At 36.3% G+C, this 21,487-nt stretch overlaps 1 protein-coding gene across 8 annotated transcripts in view; it reads right to left on the bottom strand.

Annotated features, from left to right (window-relative positions):
- Positions 1 to 1,776: 1,776 nt before the first annotated feature.
- The window catches only part of ERMARD (ER membrane associated RNA degradation), a 34,092-nt gene continuing 14,381 nt past the window's right edge, over positions 1,777 to 21,487 (bottom strand). For 6 of the 8 annotated variants that reach the window (XM_038395028.2, XM_038395029.2, XM_038395023.2 and 3 more), the window contains 14 exons: positions 20,424 to 20,513; positions 18,886 to 18,983; positions 17,935 to 18,071; positions 16,243 to 16,357; positions 15,225 to 15,327; positions 14,769 to 14,798; positions 13,589 to 13,657; positions 12,686 to 12,859; positions 11,600 to 11,683; positions 10,201 to 10,280; positions 7,869 to 7,997; positions 5,003 to 5,212; positions 3,767 to 3,880; positions 1,777 to 3,055 (listed from right to left, as the gene is read on the bottom strand). In XM_038395028.2, the coding sequence (XP_038250956.1) occupies positions 2,881 to 3,055; positions 3,767 to 3,880; positions 5,003 to 5,212; positions 7,869 to 7,997; positions 10,201 to 10,280; positions 11,600 to 11,683; positions 12,686 to 12,859; positions 13,589 to 13,657; positions 14,769 to 14,798; positions 15,225 to 15,327; positions 16,243 to 16,357; positions 17,935 to 18,071; positions 18,886 to 18,983; positions 20,424 to 20,513 (1,608 nt within the window). In that variant the 3' untranslated portion in view covers positions 1,777 to 2,880. The remainder of the gene's footprint in view (positions 3,056 to 3,766; positions 3,881 to 5,002; positions 5,213 to 7,868; positions 7,998 to 10,200; positions 10,281 to 11,599; positions 11,684 to 12,685; positions 12,860 to 13,588; positions 13,658 to 14,768; positions 14,799 to 15,224; positions 15,328 to 16,242; positions 16,358 to 17,934; positions 18,072 to 18,885; positions 18,984 to 20,423; positions 20,514 to 21,487) is intronic. The other 2 variants (XM_038395027.2, XM_043511331.1) reach the window with 2 other exon arrangements.

Here is a 21,487-nt window from a genome sequence, read left to right as displayed (position 1 = left end):
CAGAATAAATCTTTCCACATTTAATCTTGAGGACATATTTTGTGAGCTACTGTGTTCTGAGCAACTTTGAAAATATGGCAACTTTAGTGGTGTACTGGGAAGCTGTGCTGTTTTGAAAGTCTAGCCCGAGAAGTCATTTAGTTACAAAGTCAGACAACAGAGTCAGCCAAAAAACAAACAAACAAAAAATCAGTACGTTAAGAGCTTCTGAAGAGCTTTGGGCTGCTGCTGTTTCTTAACCGTACTAAATGGTCAGAGCTGAAGTTCCTTCTATTACCTCAAAGCCCAGCACACGAAGTCCAAAGAAGTGTGGCTAGAGGATGGGCAGCGTGGGTAGTCATGGCAAAGAGCTTGTGAGCATGTTGTTCTTCAAAGCCCAAATCGCCTGAAGGACAGGCACCTGTGCTTTTGGGAATCTAGATTAAGAAAAATAAAAAACTTTCTATTTGCCCTACTGTTCTCATTCTAACCCTTCTAAAATCCATGAGAAACTATGAGCCACACATGAGACCCAATAGAGTAAGGAATAAGTGAATGGCTGATTCAGAACCGATTGCATTTTCCAAGGGAGGTCCAATAATGTCTGACTGGTGAAGATAGGAGCAGAGTTCCTACTAGATGCTCCAGAGGTTGGAAGAATGAAGGGGGAGGGCTGTAGTTTGCCACATTCAGTACTGCAAAGTGGTATGCATGCATCCCAATGGCCAAAGTTCTCTCAGCCAAGATGAACAATGTGGAGGTACAACCTGTGTACATCATTGTAGATAGTATGCCAATGATGATCTATTTGCGATATTTTAAAGTCAGGTGATGAATTCATTTTGCTGTAGCTGTGTTTGCCTGACCATAAATGTAAAATAGAAAACCAGAGGAAATGTACTTAGTGATCACCAAGAAGCAAGTACCAGAAGCTACTACACATTCTTAAATGAATCCTCATTACAACGTAAAAGATTCCCCCCTCCCGCAAACACACATACAGTCTGAGATTTAAACCAGTTTAATACATTAAGTGTGGTAACCTACAGGCATGGCAGTTCCACAAGTATTGTGGGGATTTGCCATGCAAGTGTTAATAACAGCTTCCAAGTATGACTAAAATACTTGTTATGAGAGCAATAACTACTGTTTTACATTTAAAATGAAATGAAGGGAATAGGCATAGTGACTTGAACCAGTGTAATAGGGAGAAGTTTCCCACTGCCTGTCCACAGTGGCCAGTTAGATCAGTGATCACAATTCTAACCTACATCATTCTTTCCAGTTCTAGACCAGTCTTTTTACACCCATGCCACTAGTTTTCATTTCCTTCTTGGGAACATTCCTAATTTCTATATCCTTTTGACTATGTGGTAATGAAAAGTGAATGTTTAAATGCAAAATTATAAATACCACCTGAGAAACATACTGCTATGGGTACTGTTGAAGAAGAGGTCTATTTGTATGTAGCAGGACTTTCAAAACTTGTGTTTCTTCCCTGGACAAACAGAATATATAAAATCACAGGAACTAAAATGATAATTGATCTAAGAGTTTTCCAACTGGGATTTTCAATGAAGGATAAATAACTCCTAAAAAATACAATTCAGATATTTAATGGTGTTAGCCAGATGCCCTTTGATTGAATTGTGAAAGAAACATTACTCTCTGGATGTAAAGAATAATGACACACACTAGTGATAGAGAGTTACCAGCCAGCCAGCGAAGGAGGTCTTCATACTTCTATACAAACTAGCTTATGGTTTTAGAATACAAAAGAAAAGCTCATCTCTGGAGTGATCTTCAGACTAAACAAGTCAATCTTTTATTGTAATAAGCCTCTTACACTACTAATATATAAATACTAAGAAATGGAGACCTGACCAAGAGGCATTTATCTGTTTTACATCCGTTAGGAAAGACACATGGATTAATGTTCATTGGTAGATGGCTTGTTTATTGAATTGATGCAAGCCCCTTTCTTTGGGGGTTGGGGAGAGGGGAGAAGGGAAATTTATTTTCATAATTTTTGAAAAACAAAGAAAAATGAGGTATGCAACATAAGGACATATCACTTTTAGGATCAAGATGAACATTTATGTTTTCAGATTTTCAATGTACAAAACCAAATTTCTACCCAAACTATGAAACATTAAAAACTGGCACTAGCAGATAAAGTGAAAAATTAAACTAACCAAAAATGGTACCATGTCGAGTATAATAAATACTGTGCTCAATACTTATTGCTAAGAACACAAAAATATGTTAGTGTTTTCACATGTAAACAGTTTCAAATTCTAGACAAAATTTTAAAAAAAAAATCACACCCCAATGTTTGCCCATTTCTGTGCTAATACCAGCAAACAAGGATTTCAGGAAATGCTGTTAACTCAAAATGTTGTAACCTGGTTTTGTTGGTTTTTTGTTGTTGTTGTTGGGGGATGTGTTTAAGGGCATGTGAGAGATAATGGGTTGTATGTGGTCATAGAAATGGCCAAATATTAGCTTCACCACATTGAAAGCTTTTTTTCAGTTCAATATATTTATTTCAGTTGTTTTCCTGGTCATTTTCAGGTACACTATATATATATAGTGATATATATATCACTCTTCAAAGCACATAGTACACTTAAATAATAGATACATTTCAAATCATTTTGAGGTAAGAGCTCAGTGTCTCATTGTGCACTTTACAAAATGTTCCCTTTTCAGGAAGTACAATTATCCAACTCCAAACAGCAACACTGTTGCTACGTAAATGCCACATTCTGGTTTCAAAGGCATTTTGATGGAAGCTGCTCTCAAAGGAAGGAGTAGACATATTCTAGGACTTTTGGTCACATTAACTTTTGAGGCATTAAAAAAATAATAATTTTGAGATGTAACAGAAACAAAGTGTTTTCAAGACAGCTTCACTTGTGTCGCTAGCTGCATTAATGTTAGCTTTCTCTCGGTGAAAGTCCTAATTTTTATCAAAGCTTTGTGTGTAAGCTCCATGGATTCATCCCATTTGTTTTTCTCTGGCCTCGTGTATGTCACCAAGTTCTCGGTATACTGCAAGATTGACTTTAGAAACCTACAAGAAATAAAAAAAAATATGAAAAAGTCATTCTTCAAAAGACTTTCTAAAAGGACGACAGACCAGACCTTGATGATGCCCAACTTGGGACTGCTACTTTTTCCTGATTTCCAAGTCTCCCAACTCTCACATGATCATTGCTACATCACTTTTCCTTTACCTATGGCAAGGATGGGTAGAGAGAGAAAGACGGGGACAAGCAATATTTGCAGAATTGCAGTTGATATTGGTGCACAAAAAATGCAATATTATGGGACTATAGAAATATAACCGTATATAGAGGAGTTCTCTCCTACAATTTCCATTCTTTGGCAGCCAAACACTTTACAATGCCTGTGATCTCCAATAAAGTGTAGAGTGGAAATAATGAAGTTGATTACATGCTAAATCAAAAGTTTATTGTTAATTTTGGTCTTGAATGTGAGACCATGCTCCTATTTGTGCCAATGGGAAATCTAAGAAAAATTGAAATTGTGAATAGCTGAACCACGTGTTGTAAACAAAGACATTTCAGTTAGCAAGCCTCTCACTAGTCCCCCAAATTCTTACTGCAATGATAGGGGAAACAGACTGACTACCTGATGTATCACATGCTGTTAAACCACAATTTCAATAAGGATACATAATGTAGACCAAAGGTGTTCAAAGGAGGGTGAAAGGAGTCTATATTATTCACTTATTTTAATTAAGCAAGTACTGTATACTCACTTTATATATTGCTGATAATCACAAGGATTCTTCTGACAAACAGTATGGATGTTGATTAGTTCCAGAATAATCAACATTAAAATCAGACGTAACACAGGAGACAGAAATTTAATGCTAGAAATAAGCAGAAAATTGTAATAGAGTTTTTTTTTAAAATACAAAACTATTCTTCAGATTTCCTGTTCCACCCTAAAATGGGTATGGAGAATGAAAGAAAAAAATTCTGAAAGATTCATTAGTGAAAAATGGGGCAAAGATCATAGCTATGAACAATTTACAAGCAAGAAAAAAGGAAGAGCCATATATTTAAGTTTTTTTGGGGCGGGGGGGGGGAAATAGTGTCAGGATAGGGTTATGGCCAGTGCTGAATTTATAATGAAAGAGGTGCCAGGGCTCAAGCAAGTTTTACACATTCATAACTGATGTGGCAAGCCCAGAGGTGCCAGGGCTATGAACTGCCAAGCCTAGAGGTGCTGGGGGCTCAGCCCTGGCACACATTAAGTACTGGTTATAGTTGAGAGTACATAATAATTTACATTAATACACATTTTAGTGACATCATTAAATAAGCATATATACAACTCAGGCATTTTAGCATTTGCAATCCCAGATAAAATTAAAATTATTTTTAACTTATTAGAATTTTCATTTCTCTGACCCCACTCATATTTTTAAAGCTTAATCATAGACTCCAAGCAACACTGCTGGTTAGGAGTTACATTAATGGAATCCTAGCCATTACTCCTTATCTGGGCCAGCATCCTACTCGATAAAATGATGAGAGAAGCAGTGATAAGATAGGGACAAACTCTGTAACTCAGTTTTAACAGACTGGAAGTTTCACTTTTTTCCCTCCTTTCTTTTTTTAGTGCTTAGTTTCATCCAAGAGAACAAGCTAAAAAAACCCCAAATATTTAAATTACCCTTTTTATTTAGACCCTAATAATTCCAAGCCAGACAAGAGAAAAATGTTAGAGATATCCAAATAAATTATTCTCCGACTTGAGTTTTACTTCCATTAATATACTAGTGTATAACGGAAATTATGGAAAATTCTTAACTCTAAGTAGACCAATGACACACAAACCTATTTAGCTTTAACATTTTATAAACAGAATATGGAAGAGTACAAATGCAGAGTAAAAGGAAAGAAGTGTTCAGTTGCTCTGTTAAATCCATTCTTAAAATTAGCCCTTCACCTCCAAAAAAAAGGGAAAAAAAAACCAACCAACCAACCTGTTTAACATGCGTAGATAGTTATGCCTCTGTCGTGAATGCAGTATCTTGTTTATCCACTGCTTGTATCTCATTTCAGTGCTGGTAATAACTTGATCTGACACTTGATGGCACTGTGTGCTTATCTTACGGAACACAACCAATATTTCTAGTACAGAACGTGGACTGTACAGGGTACAAAAGTGCATACTACTGAGTTCAAGCAGTAGCCTGTAAACCAGGAAACATTTCTGTTTCAGTTTTCATTCACAGGGTTTAAAAACTGAAAGATTTCACATCCATTCCAGTGTAGCCTGAGCTAAAAAAATTCTAATCCAGATGTTTTGGAAACAGATTTACTCAGTCTCCTCATGACTCACCAAAACAAGAATATTTAGCATGAGTGATTTGTAGTCTCTCTCATATTACTGTAAGTAATATCACATCACTAGAACTTTGAAATGTTTCTCATTCCAGGCCAGAGCAGTAAAGAAATAATACCACAATATACAAAACTGGCCAAAAATATACAATATACACTAATGAAATAGGAGGTGTCTGTTTTAAAGCTCTCACTAATTATAGTTCAGTTCACAATAGACTGGTGTCCAAAACAGAAAATCTACCAAAACAAAACACCATGAGCTAAATAGTAGCAGTACACCAAGAACTAGTCTTAACATTTCATAAAATACAAGTTGTAGCTTTAATCAACACCACATTAGATTAGGCTTCATTAAGAGATATTAAAATGCCAACTTGTGTCATCTTTATATATGCTAGTCAGTGACTAAATATGTCACAATTCTTGATGATCACATCATTTCAAATTGTTTGTTTTTAGGGGAGAATTTATTAAAAAACAAACAAAAAAAACAAACAACAAGCAGCAAGATATTTCGCCATGCCAGACATAATGGTTGTAAGTGTAAAAAACATTAAACAGTATTAAGAAGCCTCCTAGTTTAATGCTTTAAAAGGAATTTTTGTGCTTGTGAAAAGTGACATTAACAGCATTGGAAAACAAGTCTTCTAACTATAAATTATGTAAACTAAAGGCAATAGAAGAGCCATCTTCAACATGCTATCCTGCCCACATGCAATGAGCCTGATGGAAACGAGAAGGGAAAGCAGTTTTGTTTTTAAATATATTCATTTAATCAGTGGACTCTTTGAGACTTCCAGCAAGGATGCATTTCACATCAGAGGCATTGACGATTGTACTTAGACACTTGTCCTCTACAAACTAGATTAAGTTAATCAGTTCATATTAACAAGGTCACTGAAGAGCCATCACGAGGAAATGACTGTACGTCACTGGTTCAAATCCAGCCCAGGGCGGTAAAGAAAGACTCTATGCAAACACTTAAGTGGGGCTTTTAAAAATGTGAATTGAAATAAGTTTCACAATTGAAACAAGTAATGCAAGCTATATTTAGACCTCCAGAAATCTCAGAAACAAAAATATACAGCAAATCTCAGCTTCTACTTCAAAGACTCAAGAAATGTAAGTTTGGCTAGTAGAGAAGTTTGTAGAGGTAGATGAACACTTAAGTGTCATGCACACCTGTAACATCAACCACAATGCTAAGACTAAAATCTCTAGTGCAGAGTGAAGGAGTACTTGTGGCACCTTAGAGACTAACAAATTTATTTGAGCATAAGCTTTCGTGAGCTACAGCTCACTTCATTGGATGCATGCAGTGGAAAATACAGTGGGGAGATTTTATATACACAGAGAACATGAAACAATGGGTGTTACCATACACACTGTGACGAGAGTGATCAGGTAAGGAGAGCTATTACCAGCAGGAGAGAACCCAAAAAACAAACGAAAAAAATACCACCAAAACCCCCCCCACTTTTTGTAGTGATAATCAAGATGGGCCATTTCCAGCAGTTGACAAGAACGTGTGAGGAACAGTAGGGGGTGGAAAATAAACACTGGGAAATAGTTTTACTTTTTGTGTAATGACACATCCACTCCCAGTCTTTCTTCAAGCCTAATGTAATGGTGTCCAGTTTGCAAATTAATTCCAATTCAGCAGTCTCTCGTTGGAGTCTGTTTTTGAAGTTTTTTTGTTGAAGAATTGCCACTTTTAGGTCTGTAATTGAGTGACCAGAGAGACTGAAGTGTTCCCCAACTGGTTGTTGAATGTTATAATTCTTGACATCTGATTTGTGTCCATTTATTCTTTTACGTAGAGACTGCCTGGTTTGGCCAATGTACATGGCAGAGGGGCATTGCTGGCACATGATGGCATACATCACATTGGTAGATGTGCAGGTGAACAAGCCTCTGATAGTGTGGCTGATGTGATTAGGGCCTATGATGGTGTCCCTTGAATAGATATGTGGACAGAGTTGGCAACGGGCTTTGTTGCAAGGATAGATTCTTGGGTTAGTGTTTTTGTTGTGTGGTTGCTGGTGAGTATTTGCTTCAGGTTGGAGGGCTGTCTGTAAGCAAGGACTGGCCTGTCTTATAACACTGGAAAGTGTTATACAGCACCACAAAGCAGATGGAAGGTAATTTAGTCAAGTTATTGTCATAAAGTTCTTGTGCATCTTTAACTATTTTGCTTCCCCACTTCTGAAATACAAGCATGGTTATTTCTTCAAGTTGCACTGCAAAGCAAAAAGATTACAACAGCATTCTCTCCCCTTCATTCTGGGGAACAGTTCTCTGCTAAATCCTAAAGACTTTTAGACTGAGGAAACTACAGTACCATACAAATACATGTGATGATTCCTTCAACAATGCTGCTCTATAAGATAAGGGAAGGAACAACTTGTGCAGCGAACTCTCATTACTGTCCTACATTCCTTTCATTTCCAGAAGTAAATTGTACTAAGCATGGATTCAAGGATGGGAGAACATTAAACTTACTTCTCAGTTAGAAGATTATTCATTAGATCATCTAAAATGTAGCAATTCTGGGGCAAATGGTGTTGCAACTGAGAGAGGATTTCTGTAGTTATAGAAATACAAGGACTAATTTCTGCACTTCTTTCCAACCTTAAAAACAAAGAAAAAAATTACTTTTGGAATCTTTCACAAAAATAAAGTAAAGTAGTGTGACAGTTTACATCTTAACACAATTAATTGAAGCAAAAGCTATTTTGTCACAGCAATTTATCCACATGCTCACTACTACCCTGTAATCCTTTGGCTCCTTTCCTTCCGTTTTACAAGCAAATTCTTGTGTTCTCCATCTCAAAAGCAATGTCCTCTCAGTCTCTTCAGCCTCCCTATGCATCATCATCCCATCTCCTTACTTTCTTTTTTAGAATCCTGCAGCATACTAAATACTTCCATTATGCACAGACTTCCTATCTTTCATCTCCTCAGGTTCCCTGACTTCTGTCCCCTCCATATCTCCAAAACTGCCTCATAAAAATCAATAATGGCCACCTCCTTGTCAAGTTCAGAAGAATTCCTCATTCTTATTCTCTCTCTCTGTTTTTATAAGGTCTTCCATCACTGTGGTATCCAAGCTTCTACCACAAGAAGTGATTTTTTTTTGTCTTCACAGCTGATTGCCTCTCCTTATTCATCCCTACTCCTTTTCAGTCCTCTGGGCTCCCTCTCTACTTTGCTAGCAGCTCCATCAATATCTCTTAGGGGAGGAGGAGCCACCAATCTGTTGGCATCCTTCAGGCTTCTGTTGCCTTCTCTTCTTGCACTATAGTCCTAGCAATATGATCATTTGCATCATTTCAGCTATCACTATGCCAATGACATGAAAGTCTCATTCTCCACTCCTACACTACCTTGCAACTGTTTGAGACGCACCTCCTCAAGCATTCCACAATCATCTCAAACTCCGTTCTTTTAAAACAGAACTGCTATCCATTCGTCATCTTGTTCCACCACCTTCCCCTCTATCATTAACAACTTCACTAACTTTATTATTTCCAAGACTCATAGGCTTATCTTTTACTCTTCTCTCCTCTTCCCCTTATGTCCTTAAGTCCTGTCAACACTTTAATGTTACCAAAGCCCACTTTTTCCATCATTATCAAAACTGTTGGTCATCTCTTACCCAAAATTACAGTAAATTTTTCTGGCTTCACCAGATCTCATTTTTACCCTGCACAGTCTCTCCAAGAAACCACTGCTAAAGTTATCTTCCTAGAATTGTTTCACTGAGGCTTTGACTCATATTACCTTCCTCTATTTCTAACTTTGCTTCAGTTCTGCAGTAGGTTCAGTGATTTCTGTAAGTGCTTTTAGTCCCAAAATACTTTATGAATGTACACCATTACTATCTCTTTTAGGGAAGCAAAGGTATTCACATTTTCTTACTCTTTCAAGCCACGTCTACACTACCCACCAGATTGGCGGGTAGTGATCGATCTATTGGGGATCGATTTATCGTGTCTAGTGTAGACGCGATAAATTGATCCCCGATCACTCTGCTGTTGACTCCGGAACTCCACCAGGGTGAGAGGCGGAAGTGGAGTCTACGGGGGAGCAGCGGCAGTCGATCCCACGCCGTGAGGATGTGAAGTAAGTGATTCTAATTCAATCTAAGATACGTCGACTTCAGCTACGCTATTCTCGTAGCTGAAGTTGCATATCTTAGATTGATTCCTCCCCCAGTGTAGACCAGGCCTTAGATACAATGTTGCTCATCTCTGAAGTGTGGTTACTAAACTTTTGAAAAGGAAAGTTAATTCAATCCCAGATTCAGAACAAGTTACTATAGGAAAGCATGAGTGTCTTATTCAAGAGGATACAGAATGAAACAAAACTTCTACACTTAATTAATAAAGCATACTGAATTACTAAATAAAGTCTCCAGTGAATTGTATATGCATCCCTAAAGAAAAAAAACCACAAACGTTTGTGGCCTGGAATAAATGTTTTGGAAGGACTAGTCTGGACGCTCCTCAAGGTGTTAACCATCTCAAGTTAATTGGTAACTTGGAGTTAAAAACTCTTCGAGTGGACATACCCCCAGAGGGCTAGCCCACTTACCCATGGCATGTGGGATATTGTAGTAACTGTATTATTCATTTTCAAGTTGAATTCAATAGAAACCTCCATTTTTAGTTTAAATGAAGTTGCCACAGAATTCCAGGCTGCTGTACCAGATTGCTGTAATATACAGGAAGTCCTGCTGCAGAATTTAGGTCCCACTTGCTATGGAGAACACAGGGTCTTATAAGTATGGTTTCAAGGTACATTTTTTTTTTTTTAAACGGATCAGGCATACCCTGGAATATCTTGAATTTGCTCTTCAGGCACTATAGGAAGCTCAGGCCATGAACTAATGCTCTTCATACACTCCAGCACCTAGGAAGTCAAATACACCTTAATAAAGCTAAACTTCAATACAAGATATAGCCCATATGAGATACCTTGCAACAGCAACAAATTTTACTATTTTAATTTTTTTAAATCTCTATTACTATATCTTGTAAATCATTTGTTCAGTAGTTACAATTAAGGCACGTATGTTCAAGACATAGAGGGTGGAAAGTCCTAAAATAAATGAAAAGTTCATGCCACAATATAAGCTTAAATTGCAGCCATTTTTTACTTTCCCCATCTTTTAATATGAAAGAATTAATCAGTACTATCACTGTAATGTACTTCATATCCTCACTAACTTAAAAAGTTTGTACGAAGGTACTGTCTAATACAGACCCAACTCAATAAAGAGCGAGAGACTATCGAGCAATTCAGTGGTTCTCCAACTGCGATCTGCAGATTATTCTCAGGGCACTGTATTCAGGGGGCACCACTGCGTGCCTCTGGGCCTGGGGTGCCCCTCCTCCCACTGACCTGCTCCATTGCTGCTTGCGCCTCCTTCCCCCCATATAGCCGCCTCTGGCCAAGCTGCTCCGGACCAATTAAAACTGCGATTAATCATGATTTTTTTTTAAATCTTGTGATTAATCACGATTAATTTTTTTAATCATTTGACACCCCTAATATATAGCAACACCTCCTACTAGTTTTAGTCTAATCCAAGACTGCTATGGTTTCCAAAAACTTTTTTGACCAACTAAAAAAAAAGTCTCTCTAGGCCTTCATACTTTTGTCAGATGCCTCTTTAATGTATATTCAATTATTAACAAATCTGCAGATAACCCTCAAATTAGTGGGGCAGCAAACACACAAGGATGGAACCAAACTGCAAAGTTACCTGAAAAGGCTGAGCAGATCCCCCAACACACCAACAAGAGAAGTGCCCTAACAAGCAATCTCAATAAATGGGGAGCTGTAGAAATCACAGAAATGTAGAACCGAAAGGGACCTCAAAAGGTCACATAGTCCAGCCCCCAGCACTGAGGCAGGGCCAAGACACCTAGACCATCCCTGACAGGTATTTGTCTAACCTGTTCTTAAAATCTTTCAATGACAGGGATTCTACAACCTCTCTTGGGAAGCCTATTCCAGTACTTAACTATCCTTATAGTTGGAAAGCTTTTCCCTAATATCTTACTTGAGTCTCAATTAAGAAAATAAAATAAACTGCATGGGTACATAAAGTTTAACTTCCCTCAAAAGCCTAACAGTTATTCAGGACTATCAAAGCAAAAAGACAACAGTTAAACAAAATTTTAAAGATGTATGGAATGTTTACCCTCCCTGTCATATCTACATACCTGTTTCTTAAGCTGGGCAACTGGATGAAACCGAGAACGGTAGCAACTCGCACAGCTGATCAGTGCTTTAATGGCTGTGTGCTCCTAGTTTACAAAAATAAATGATAAAACAGGTACTAATTTTAAAAATTCAGATCCTGATCCTGTAAAAACTTACGCACACACTTAACTTTAGACATGAGACAGTCTCACTGACTTCAAAAGGGACTAGTTATATATGTTCAATTAAATGTGTCAAAGTGAAGGATCAAGACATTAATTAGTATATTAGATTCTTAATATTTTTTTTGCTTGGTTTTCTTTATCAATGAAATTTTGTGTAAAAAAAAAAAAAAGCTCCAATCTCCACTGAAATAGGATATGTTGTACCTTGAAGATCTAGTAAAATGAGCTATAGATAATAAATGGAGGTTTGGCTCAGTAGAGCTTGCATTAATATATTGCAATTAGGGAAAGTAATCTTAAATATCAACAGGAAATTGGGAGGAACATGCTTATTGACCATTAACACTGAAATACATGTGTTTGTAGATATGCAACTAACATGACTCAATACAGTACATGGTGAAAACCACATTTCTATTATTGTACCAAGTTCACATTCATAGTTGTATTCTGTCAGATTTTATCTCCATAACTTATTCAGCCAGACTTCAGTGTGGGCACTTTTAGGTACTTCAATGCAAGATACTGATAAACTGGAGGTAATTCAGAGTTGAGCTACCAGGGAGATAAACAGCAAGGTGGAGAGGACAAAATGATCATCTTAAATTAAATATATACAGTTCAGGTTAAAAATTAAGCAGTTAAAGTACAGCTGGAAGAAACAACATATTAACAAGGAGGGGTGAAAAGAACAAACCAGGTTAAATTCAGGAAGGGCAATATTGGGGACAGTTTTTCTATGCTTCATTTCAGTATTACAGAGCAATGCTAGGAAAATATTTAAAGTTTAGCGTGGCACCTACAAAAAGGTGCTGAGGGTTAAAAACAATTACGAAAGTTGTAGCCCATAAATGGTTTTAAAATCATATTTGGCATCCAAATGATTATACATTGTTCCGCTTGCACCATACCAGCTCCTACCTTAAGAGCTGCAAGCTCCTCCTCTTCTGAAAATCTGCATAAAAGTGTAACTGAAAATGCAAGTATCTGATTGGCTATTTCTCTTGGAAACTCATTTAAGTTGATCTCTCCATGGCTTAAATGATCTCTTACACGTGGACCCTCTTGATGGTTCAAGAAATCCCAAAGGAATTCCTGTGGAATCATGTGTGGACAAAATTAAGTAAATAGCACAATTCTACAGAAACCCTAATAAGCATACAATTCTTGGGGCATAAAAGGCACCTAGGCCCATATGAAATGGAGAACTTAAAGGGGCAAGAGGAACACCTCTTAAACCCCACTTCTTTAAAAAAAGGCAACTCTCATCTTGGGAAAGGTCTGAGGAGAGGTGAAAAAACAAACAAAAAAAAAAAACAGTACAACACCAGCCCACAATCAACAAAAATAGCTGAAAATGACTAAATTTAAGCAAAGACTCCTGAGTCTATACTTTATAGCTCTGGCAGATAGAGTGGAATTGAGGGTCAGAAACAATGAAGTAGTCTGGATGGCAATATGATAAACAACGGTTAAAAGGAATAAAGTCAAGATGTTCATAATAAATAGCCACCTTTCTATTAAAAAAAAAATTAATTCCTGCTGCCAGTGAGTTTCTTGATGCCAGGTAATAAAGCCAACTCCCTACAAAAACAGATGCTCTCAAGTTAGGTTTCGTCTTCAACATTCTGTGCTGGTTTAGTTAATCTTATATTTATATGCCAAGTATTATTTTGCCTCTTTCATACTGAAGCAGGATCAGGGGCATTCATTGGTCTGTAAGCTCCTGGGGACATGATCTTCTTATGTCTAAGGAATCTGTTATACTTTTAGCACTATCAGTTATAAATGTACTGCTAAATAAAAAGCACTTAATACACTTACCATTGAAGACTCTCCAAGAATTAGAGGAAGCTGATTGATTTCTTTGTCATTCAGCTGTTTTGTTAGCATCTAGAAAAAAATCATTTGAAATTAAAGACAACTTAATGTTGAACAAACCCAAAGTTATAAAGCTAAATGAAAAATACTTTCTATAATAGTAAGCATCCATAACATTAAACTACCACCAAATCTCCATCACCTAAGTTAACTGTTTTATTTAGCAGTGATGGACAATATGGGATAACAAAATATGTTGGCTTTTGGAGAGTCAAATAGGAAAGAAATGGGTTATTATAGGCTGTTTGCTTCTATGTACATTTGCATTTATTTCAAACAGGTGATCCTATGCAGATAAAAAGAGCGTATTTTGTTTTTATTAGTGACATAAAATAAAGCTGTTTATAAGAAATTAAGTTATCACCTACTCATCAAATAAGCAACAGGGACATACAAAATACTACACTCTCCAGCTCTGGATTCTGTATTCCATTCTGTTGCAGCTTTTGGGACCAAACTACTTTCCTGATTTTATGTACTGCAAAACCACTGTGCTTTGGAAACAGATCAACGTTTATGGGGTTAATAAGAGGACTGAAAGAATTCTAGTTTATTTTAGATAAAAACAATGGAGTCACAGTGTAGATCAATACCAAACATTTCATGTTAGTTATGATCTCTCATTAAGGATTATAATTTATTGTTTGTATCAAGCCCCAAGGACTGGTGACATAATATACCTTCTTTGTACATAACTGCTTCAGTCACACTTAGAATACTTAGAATACTGTGTACATTTTGGAGCACTTTAATGGAAAATAAATATTGATAAGATGGGGGAAATTCAGAGCTGGGAAACAATGAAGATAAAGGACCATGAGGAAAATACACAGAAGTGTAGACTGAGGAGCTGCCAGGAGTTCATAGATGTTGTAGTGAGTCTTATTTTTCTATCTTTGCCACGTCAGGTCTGTGAAAACTTTTCTCAACTTCAAAAAGTTCATGGAATTATCTTTATTTTCAAAAGACTTCAGCATGGCCCATATGTATGATATTAGGCATTAGTATCTTTAAATTTATGTATTTCCATCTTTCTCTGGGCTTGAATTCTATAATAAACACTTTACTGTAAAAAAACAACACACATGTTCAAATATTCCAAAAGATTTTACAGATAACTTACCTCATCAAAGGTGGTATAAAGAGAAGATGACTACAATAGAAAAAAAGATACCATAGTAATAATTCCATTTTGAGAAACTAAAAGTGGTGATACTAACTACACTTACGTATTGAATTTTTATTTAATTACCATGACAAACCAGAGTTGCTATAAATTGGAATCATCCCTTTAAGGTAAGAAAAGAGGTAAAAATAGTATAAGCAGTTTTCCACTCTAAGTTATTACATTCAAGTGGCAATGCTATACTGTTGTACTTTTCAAACCTTTGTAAACAAAGGAAGAGAGCTATCAAGTGACACTCTAAAAGGTGTACCAGAGGTCTGTAAAAAGATCAAACTATATTATCCATTTAAAAGCTACTTGTTTAAGTATAATATTAAAATATTTTAGGACATGTTTGAAGCATGTTATGAATATATATTAATAAAAAGGTACCACGGTAATAAAAAACCCTACCTCAGCAGTTAACAGTCTATTTGGACACTTATTAACTGTGGTGAAGAGTAATCTAAGACCAGTTTCCAGCTGAGGGAGTAACAGTATAACACAGTCAGCATACCTGCAAAATTAGAGGAATGCATGTAAGATTTTAATTTTTTCTTTAAACACACACTGATCTTTGTGGAAGCTATGGCTGTCCATAAGCACTTATTAAAATTTGTATTACAGTGGTACACTGGACACCCAATCAAGATCAGGGTCAATTGTGCTGGGTGTTGTACAAACATACAATGACTAACCTTGCCCAGAAAATAGCTTATAATCTAAATAAAGACATGATGTGACAGGTTGGTGTAGCATATAATGGGAAGGGAAAAGGAAGACAGAACTAACATTGTATATGATTACACAGATCCACAAACAAAGTTTGCATATTTCAATTTTTTTTTCAATTAATTTATTATAATGCTCTGTTTTTTGGTCTCCATTTTTCTGTGTTTGTCATATAAACTCTTACGCTGACTTCAAAGTCTAGTTTAGAATTCTAGCTGTCACTTGTCTATTGACGGGTCTGCTATTCTCATACAAGGGTTTCACATAAAAAAAAGTGTAATATTTAATTTTGACTCCATGCTGCATTCTAATGAAAACAGAGTTTAATGCAAATACACCGGACCCTCGCTAGAATGCAGGATTTGGGATCCATGTGTAGTACCGTGTTAAAATGAATTGCAATTAAAGTAATTAAATTTGGGATCCATGGCCATGACCGCGTTATATGCGAATTTGCGCTATATAGACGTGTGTTCCAGTGAGGGTCCGGTGTACAAGCAAAACTGAATGCCAGGTCCACGATCTGTACACTTGCATGAGGCTAGTTAACACATTTAGATGCCATTAATGCTTCTGGTTCATAAAGCCTTGCAAGCTAACAGATTATTCCATAAATAATGGATGCCTGTGGGTAAAAAAATCATTTTGAAATTAGTAAGGAAAAAAAATGAAGGAAAATGTAATAGTGCAGTTCTGTTACCTGTGTTGCCTGAAAGCTGTTAGTGCAGCAATCCAAAATGGTAACATTGTTTTTAATACAAAACTGGACATCTTTGCTATTTCCTCAGTTAAGGAAAGTGCTTCATGATTAAAATCTACAAATCAGCAAAAACATTTGTTTAAATTAACAATATATACCGAAATGTAGAGAGTTAGACTTACTGAAGAGGAATTATTCAAAGCACTTCATTCAAAAATATAAATTATTTCTGCTTAATCTGTAGAGAGATCTAACAGCTATTCAATTATTTGGTTAAGCCTTTTAATGTCAACTAATTAAAGCTGTACGGTTAAAAACATTTTTAAGCTCAAAAATTGAGAAAAGAGTGATAATAAGATGCATTACCAGTGAGCTGTTATACATGACAGACTAAAAGAACGCATGAATTTTAAAAACTGGTTGCTGCCTATTGGCAAGGCTAGCATTCCACAGCAAGATTGACCTGAGTTCTGTGGCACTATGGTGGAAGTTCTGCATCACCTTCAGATAAATTTAGAAAGTGTAGGTTTTATTCTTCATTTAATTTCATTAAGAGTCAGTATAGTAACCTATGTGATAGTTTAATATTAATTAAATTTTGTGCTGTCCCTACATTTTCATTTTTCTGTGTTCCTCAGATTGTCATTTTTAGGTTTCATAGTTGACAACTCATCACAATAAATGCCTCTCAAAGCCATTGTGTCAGGCAACCTGGACACTCAGACATTACTGCATTGCCTTGCATTAGGTTCACATTATGAAGCTTTTCTCTATAACCATAAGGACTAGAAATAACTTCTTTTCTAAAAGAAAGCTTAGATTCTGAAGCACAATGATATGGCAAAAGACAAATTCAGAAGCAGCTGTATCATTTCATAATACTTGAGAGCTGAATGTTGGGCTGGATTTTGCCTTCAGAGGCCTGATCTTGGTTCCACCAGCAGAATGAGAGTCCATCTGGAAGTGGGTCAATGTAGCACAAAAATGTCCATAACCCCCATTAAGCTGAAGGCTTTGGAGCATACTGGTGCCACCCACAGAGTGGGAGGCATTGCCCAAGGAGGGACATAGCTAGGGAATCTAAGAAATTCCCCTCAGGCAGCCTCTACTAGCGGGGTTTCTAGAGAATCCTGGCCAAAAAAAATAAAAGATGCTACTGCTGCCATATCCTGGGGCTTCTGCCAGAGAAGAGCACTACACCTTGCCCTCCCTCAGGACTGAATCTCCAGTTGGGTACAGAATGAAGCCCTTCACAAGCCCATGTGGGTGAATGAAACACTGACTCTGCAAAGACTGACTTTGCAGAGGTAAAGTAGGAGATTCTTAATTACACAGATTGTACTTTCATTATCAACAGATTAGAGTATGTACTATAACGCTTATAAAAAAGCTTAAACTTCATGGGCTTAAATGCCCAATTTAGATTTTAGATATTCTTTTTCCATTTGTTTACACTCTAGTTATTTACATGTATTTATTTACACTCTATTAAGTATATTAAAATATTTCTGCAATTTACTTTCTTCATTTAACAGCAGTACACACAGATGTCTTAATTAAGGGCTCAGTGCTACTCTGAAACCAGTCCTAGAACTGTGGAATAGCCATTGTTTCCAATGGTAGTTTTGCATTTACAAAGAATTCAGGAGCCAATCTTAAAATGTCACAGCTTGTTAACAATTAGATACTTGCCTGGAAAAATGTCCAACTCCTTTAAGTTAGTGAAGGCTATATAAGGTCGATGTACTAAAATGGTTTCAGTTTGCAATAGGTATATCTTTAGCAACTGGCCCAATCCTGCAGTTAAAATAAGCAGCATAGAGCAATATCTAGGGGAAATACCACAACATCACAATATGTTAGAAGGGAAATTGTACATATATTCCAGAAAAACTGATGTTTGTGGCACAGGGATATTCTAAAGAAATCTCATGCACAAAATCTTGAGAGTATTGCCTTTTTAAAACAACAAATCCAATCCTCCCTCTCTCCCCGTCACCTGAGTGAAAACACCTAACATCTGATTTGGTGAAAGAAAACATAAGGAATTATAAAAACCCACTTTCTAGCTGTGTCTGTTCGCTTTTCTATCTACCCCATTCCTGTACCTTTTGCACTTGCTTATTCCCACTGCAGCTCAAATCACCTTCTCTAACACAAAAGGCATCAGGTTTCTCAAAAACAGCACTGACTCACTCACTTCCCTATCGGCACAATTAAATACTTTAAACTCAAAGTTTAACACCAAAGCAAAAATAGCTCTTGAATGAATTCCCCACTCACCCAAACACAAAATGAAACTTGACTAGCCAACTGAGACATATCTGGAGCAGAGCTGGGAAAACAATTGGCCATGGCAGCGCTATTAAAAAGCAGCAGTTTTAAAAAATAAAATTGTGAAGTGCTGCCACGAGTTTCCCCTGCGCTCTGCCCTGCCTCTATTCAACCACAAATACAGATTCTGTTCACTAGTTTCATTTATGGTTGAAATAGTCAGTTGGAAGTGGATTGGTAAAAAAAGGGGAGTGTACCAATTTTTCATTTCAAGAGAGAGAGCTATTGGTTGTGCTGAATGCTCCTCTACAGCTTGCAGCCTGACAGGCAAAAAAAGGGACATTTGGAAACACTTCACCGGTAACTTACTTTGCAGGAATTTCTTGAGGTGAAGCAAATCCATGCCACAAAATGTTACGGAGATTTAAACCATATGGAGACCCAATGAATACTCTTAGCACATTCATCTAATTGGGACAGAGGAAATATGTAAGGAAATATATATTTCAACTTTTGTATGCCTTTCTCCTCCTAAAAAATGTGAGAGACTATTTTAGCGGATATTAATATCTTCAAGGAATGTCCTTAAGCTTAGCCCCATCAAGATGATCGATCATGGTTTACAACAAAAAGCCACAAAAATAATTTACTCGCGATACATGGCACACTTTTTTTTTTATAAAAAGGTTTTCCCTATTTTGTTTGTACATTATTCAGTTTTTTATGTAAAAAAATAAATAAATAAATAAATAAATAGGCGCAGCCCGTCTATCACTAGTTACAAACTATGCTGGATCAGGAAGAACAAACAAATGGGACCAACTTTTGCTCTATATTCTAGTGTATAAATCCCCAATAATGTAATATATATCAATACATTTATACTAATGTAACCGAGCAGATCTTGACCCAAGAGTTGGAACTTCTTTAGTCAGGCTGGATCTTCCAGATTCATGTCCACAAGAGAAAAAAAAAAAATCTCAAACTCTGCTGATTGTTTATTTGTGAAACTTGGATTGCATGTACTATCAAAACCCAAAGATCATCCTTATGAAATATGTTATATATTGGTTTAAACTACTGTATAAATATACAAACAAACTAAACATCTGAAGCAATATCAAATAACTCATGTCTGTCTATCTCATTATATATTTTTAGAAGTGTAAATTCTTTGAGCAGAAACTAACTTCTCTCTTGTTCACATAAAAAGCCTAGCATGATGTAAGCACTACCAGCAAAATACCATCCCCTTTTTTTGGCCAGCTGCTCTGCATCACTATGAAAATTACTACTTCTGGGAACTTCAGAAGGCACTTCACAACAACATAGTGGCAAATTCTTTTAAAACTAAGCTGTTCTGATGTGACATCTTCTAGCTTGTATTGGACTATTATAGTTTGTAACATTGCATTCTAGAAGTCACAGACCTAAAATGTTTAAATTTCTGTAATGTCTGATGTTAATTTTCACATATGTAGATTTTTGGTTGGAGACTATACAGAATATAAGAGTATTAATATATATATACATACATATATATATATATATATATATATACACATACATACATATATATATATATATATATATATATATATATATATATATATATATATACACACACACACACACACACACACACACACACACACACCTCACCATAAAAACATATTTCCACTTAAGATTAAAATTTTAGCTAACATTCTTGCACTATTCCCTCCCCCAGTTGACTACTTGTTGTAATTAAGTAACATTTGGAAAGGGATATCAACTATGTACATACTACAATATTTACAAACGCTTGTTCAACTTAAGTTGTAGTTTGCTTGGAACCTAGTCATCTTATAAAAAGGACAATGCACCTCACATGCAGTACGAACTGACTTCAAGAACCATATACTCACCACAGATTGTCCAAAGACTGCAGCAAGCTCCTGAGATGCAAGCAAATCTCTTAAAAGGAATGGACAGTCCTTACCAATTAGTAAGAAAACCTAAAAAAAATCAAAGCAGGATATTGTGAAATAAAGATGGATATATCTCAATATATATTTAAATATTTCAAGTATACAACTATTTCATTTCTACATCCATACTCAGTTCAACTAATAAAACATTTGAAAAAAACCCTCTACTTTGAAGTTTCACGAGATGATAAAAAGGACAAATTGGAATAAGAAACTCTATCATGAATCAAATCATCTAAATCATAGAATCTTACATAAGTTGTTTCTCCGATTCCAGTGCCACTTTAATTCCAGTACTAGAAAGAAGACAGACAAACACTAACTAGAAATTAAGTGGTAAATTATTTCCACAAAGAGGCAAGAATTTGGTGAGGAAGAGGCATGGCAAGAAGCTTAGTGGAGAGAATGTAGATTACAAAAAAGGGGTGGGTGCAGAGGCACCTCAACAGTGGGTTAAGCACACAATCCAATAGCATTTACTGGAAAAGGCGAAGTAAGGCTCATGAATTAGGACATTCTTGAGGGCCTGCTATGGGAGTCAAATACGAAGTCCCATGAAGAGCCACCAACCATCTACAGATCAGATCATATGCCTAATTTTTCAATTCTCCAATACTGGAAGCCAAAGCTGGATTTTTGATGTAGTAAAGAAACTGAAGAATTCTTCAGAGACCATCTTTTCTCTAGACATTATTCCAGGAACACAGGCTAGGAGTTGTGAACTTTTACTGGGAAATTAAATTTTAGGATACAAGGGCAAAAGCCGTGCAACATAAAGGCAAACCATTCCTTGTTCTTAAAGACCACTTTGGCCAAAATATAGAACAAAATTGTTTTAAACTAGTGGGCACCATAAAGGAATTTGCATGAAAAGCAAAGGAGTAAAATTACTTCTATTTCATGTAGAAATTGACTCTGCAAGCAGCCCAACACTCTATGTATGCTATAAAATAAGAAATCTGGAGACAAGCTTCCAGTTAGTGAACAGATTTTATTTTCTG

The sequence above is a fragment of the Dermochelys coriacea genome, chromosome 3, assembly GCF_009764565.3.
Source record: "Dermochelys coriacea isolate rDerCor1 chromosome 3, rDerCor1.pri.v4, whole genome shotgun sequence".
NCBI lineage: Eukaryota > Metazoa > Chordata > Testudines > Dermochelyidae > Dermochelys > Dermochelys coriacea.
The sequence above is the reverse complement of the archived record's forward strand: the minus strand, read 5'-3'. Positions and strand labels throughout refer to the sequence as shown.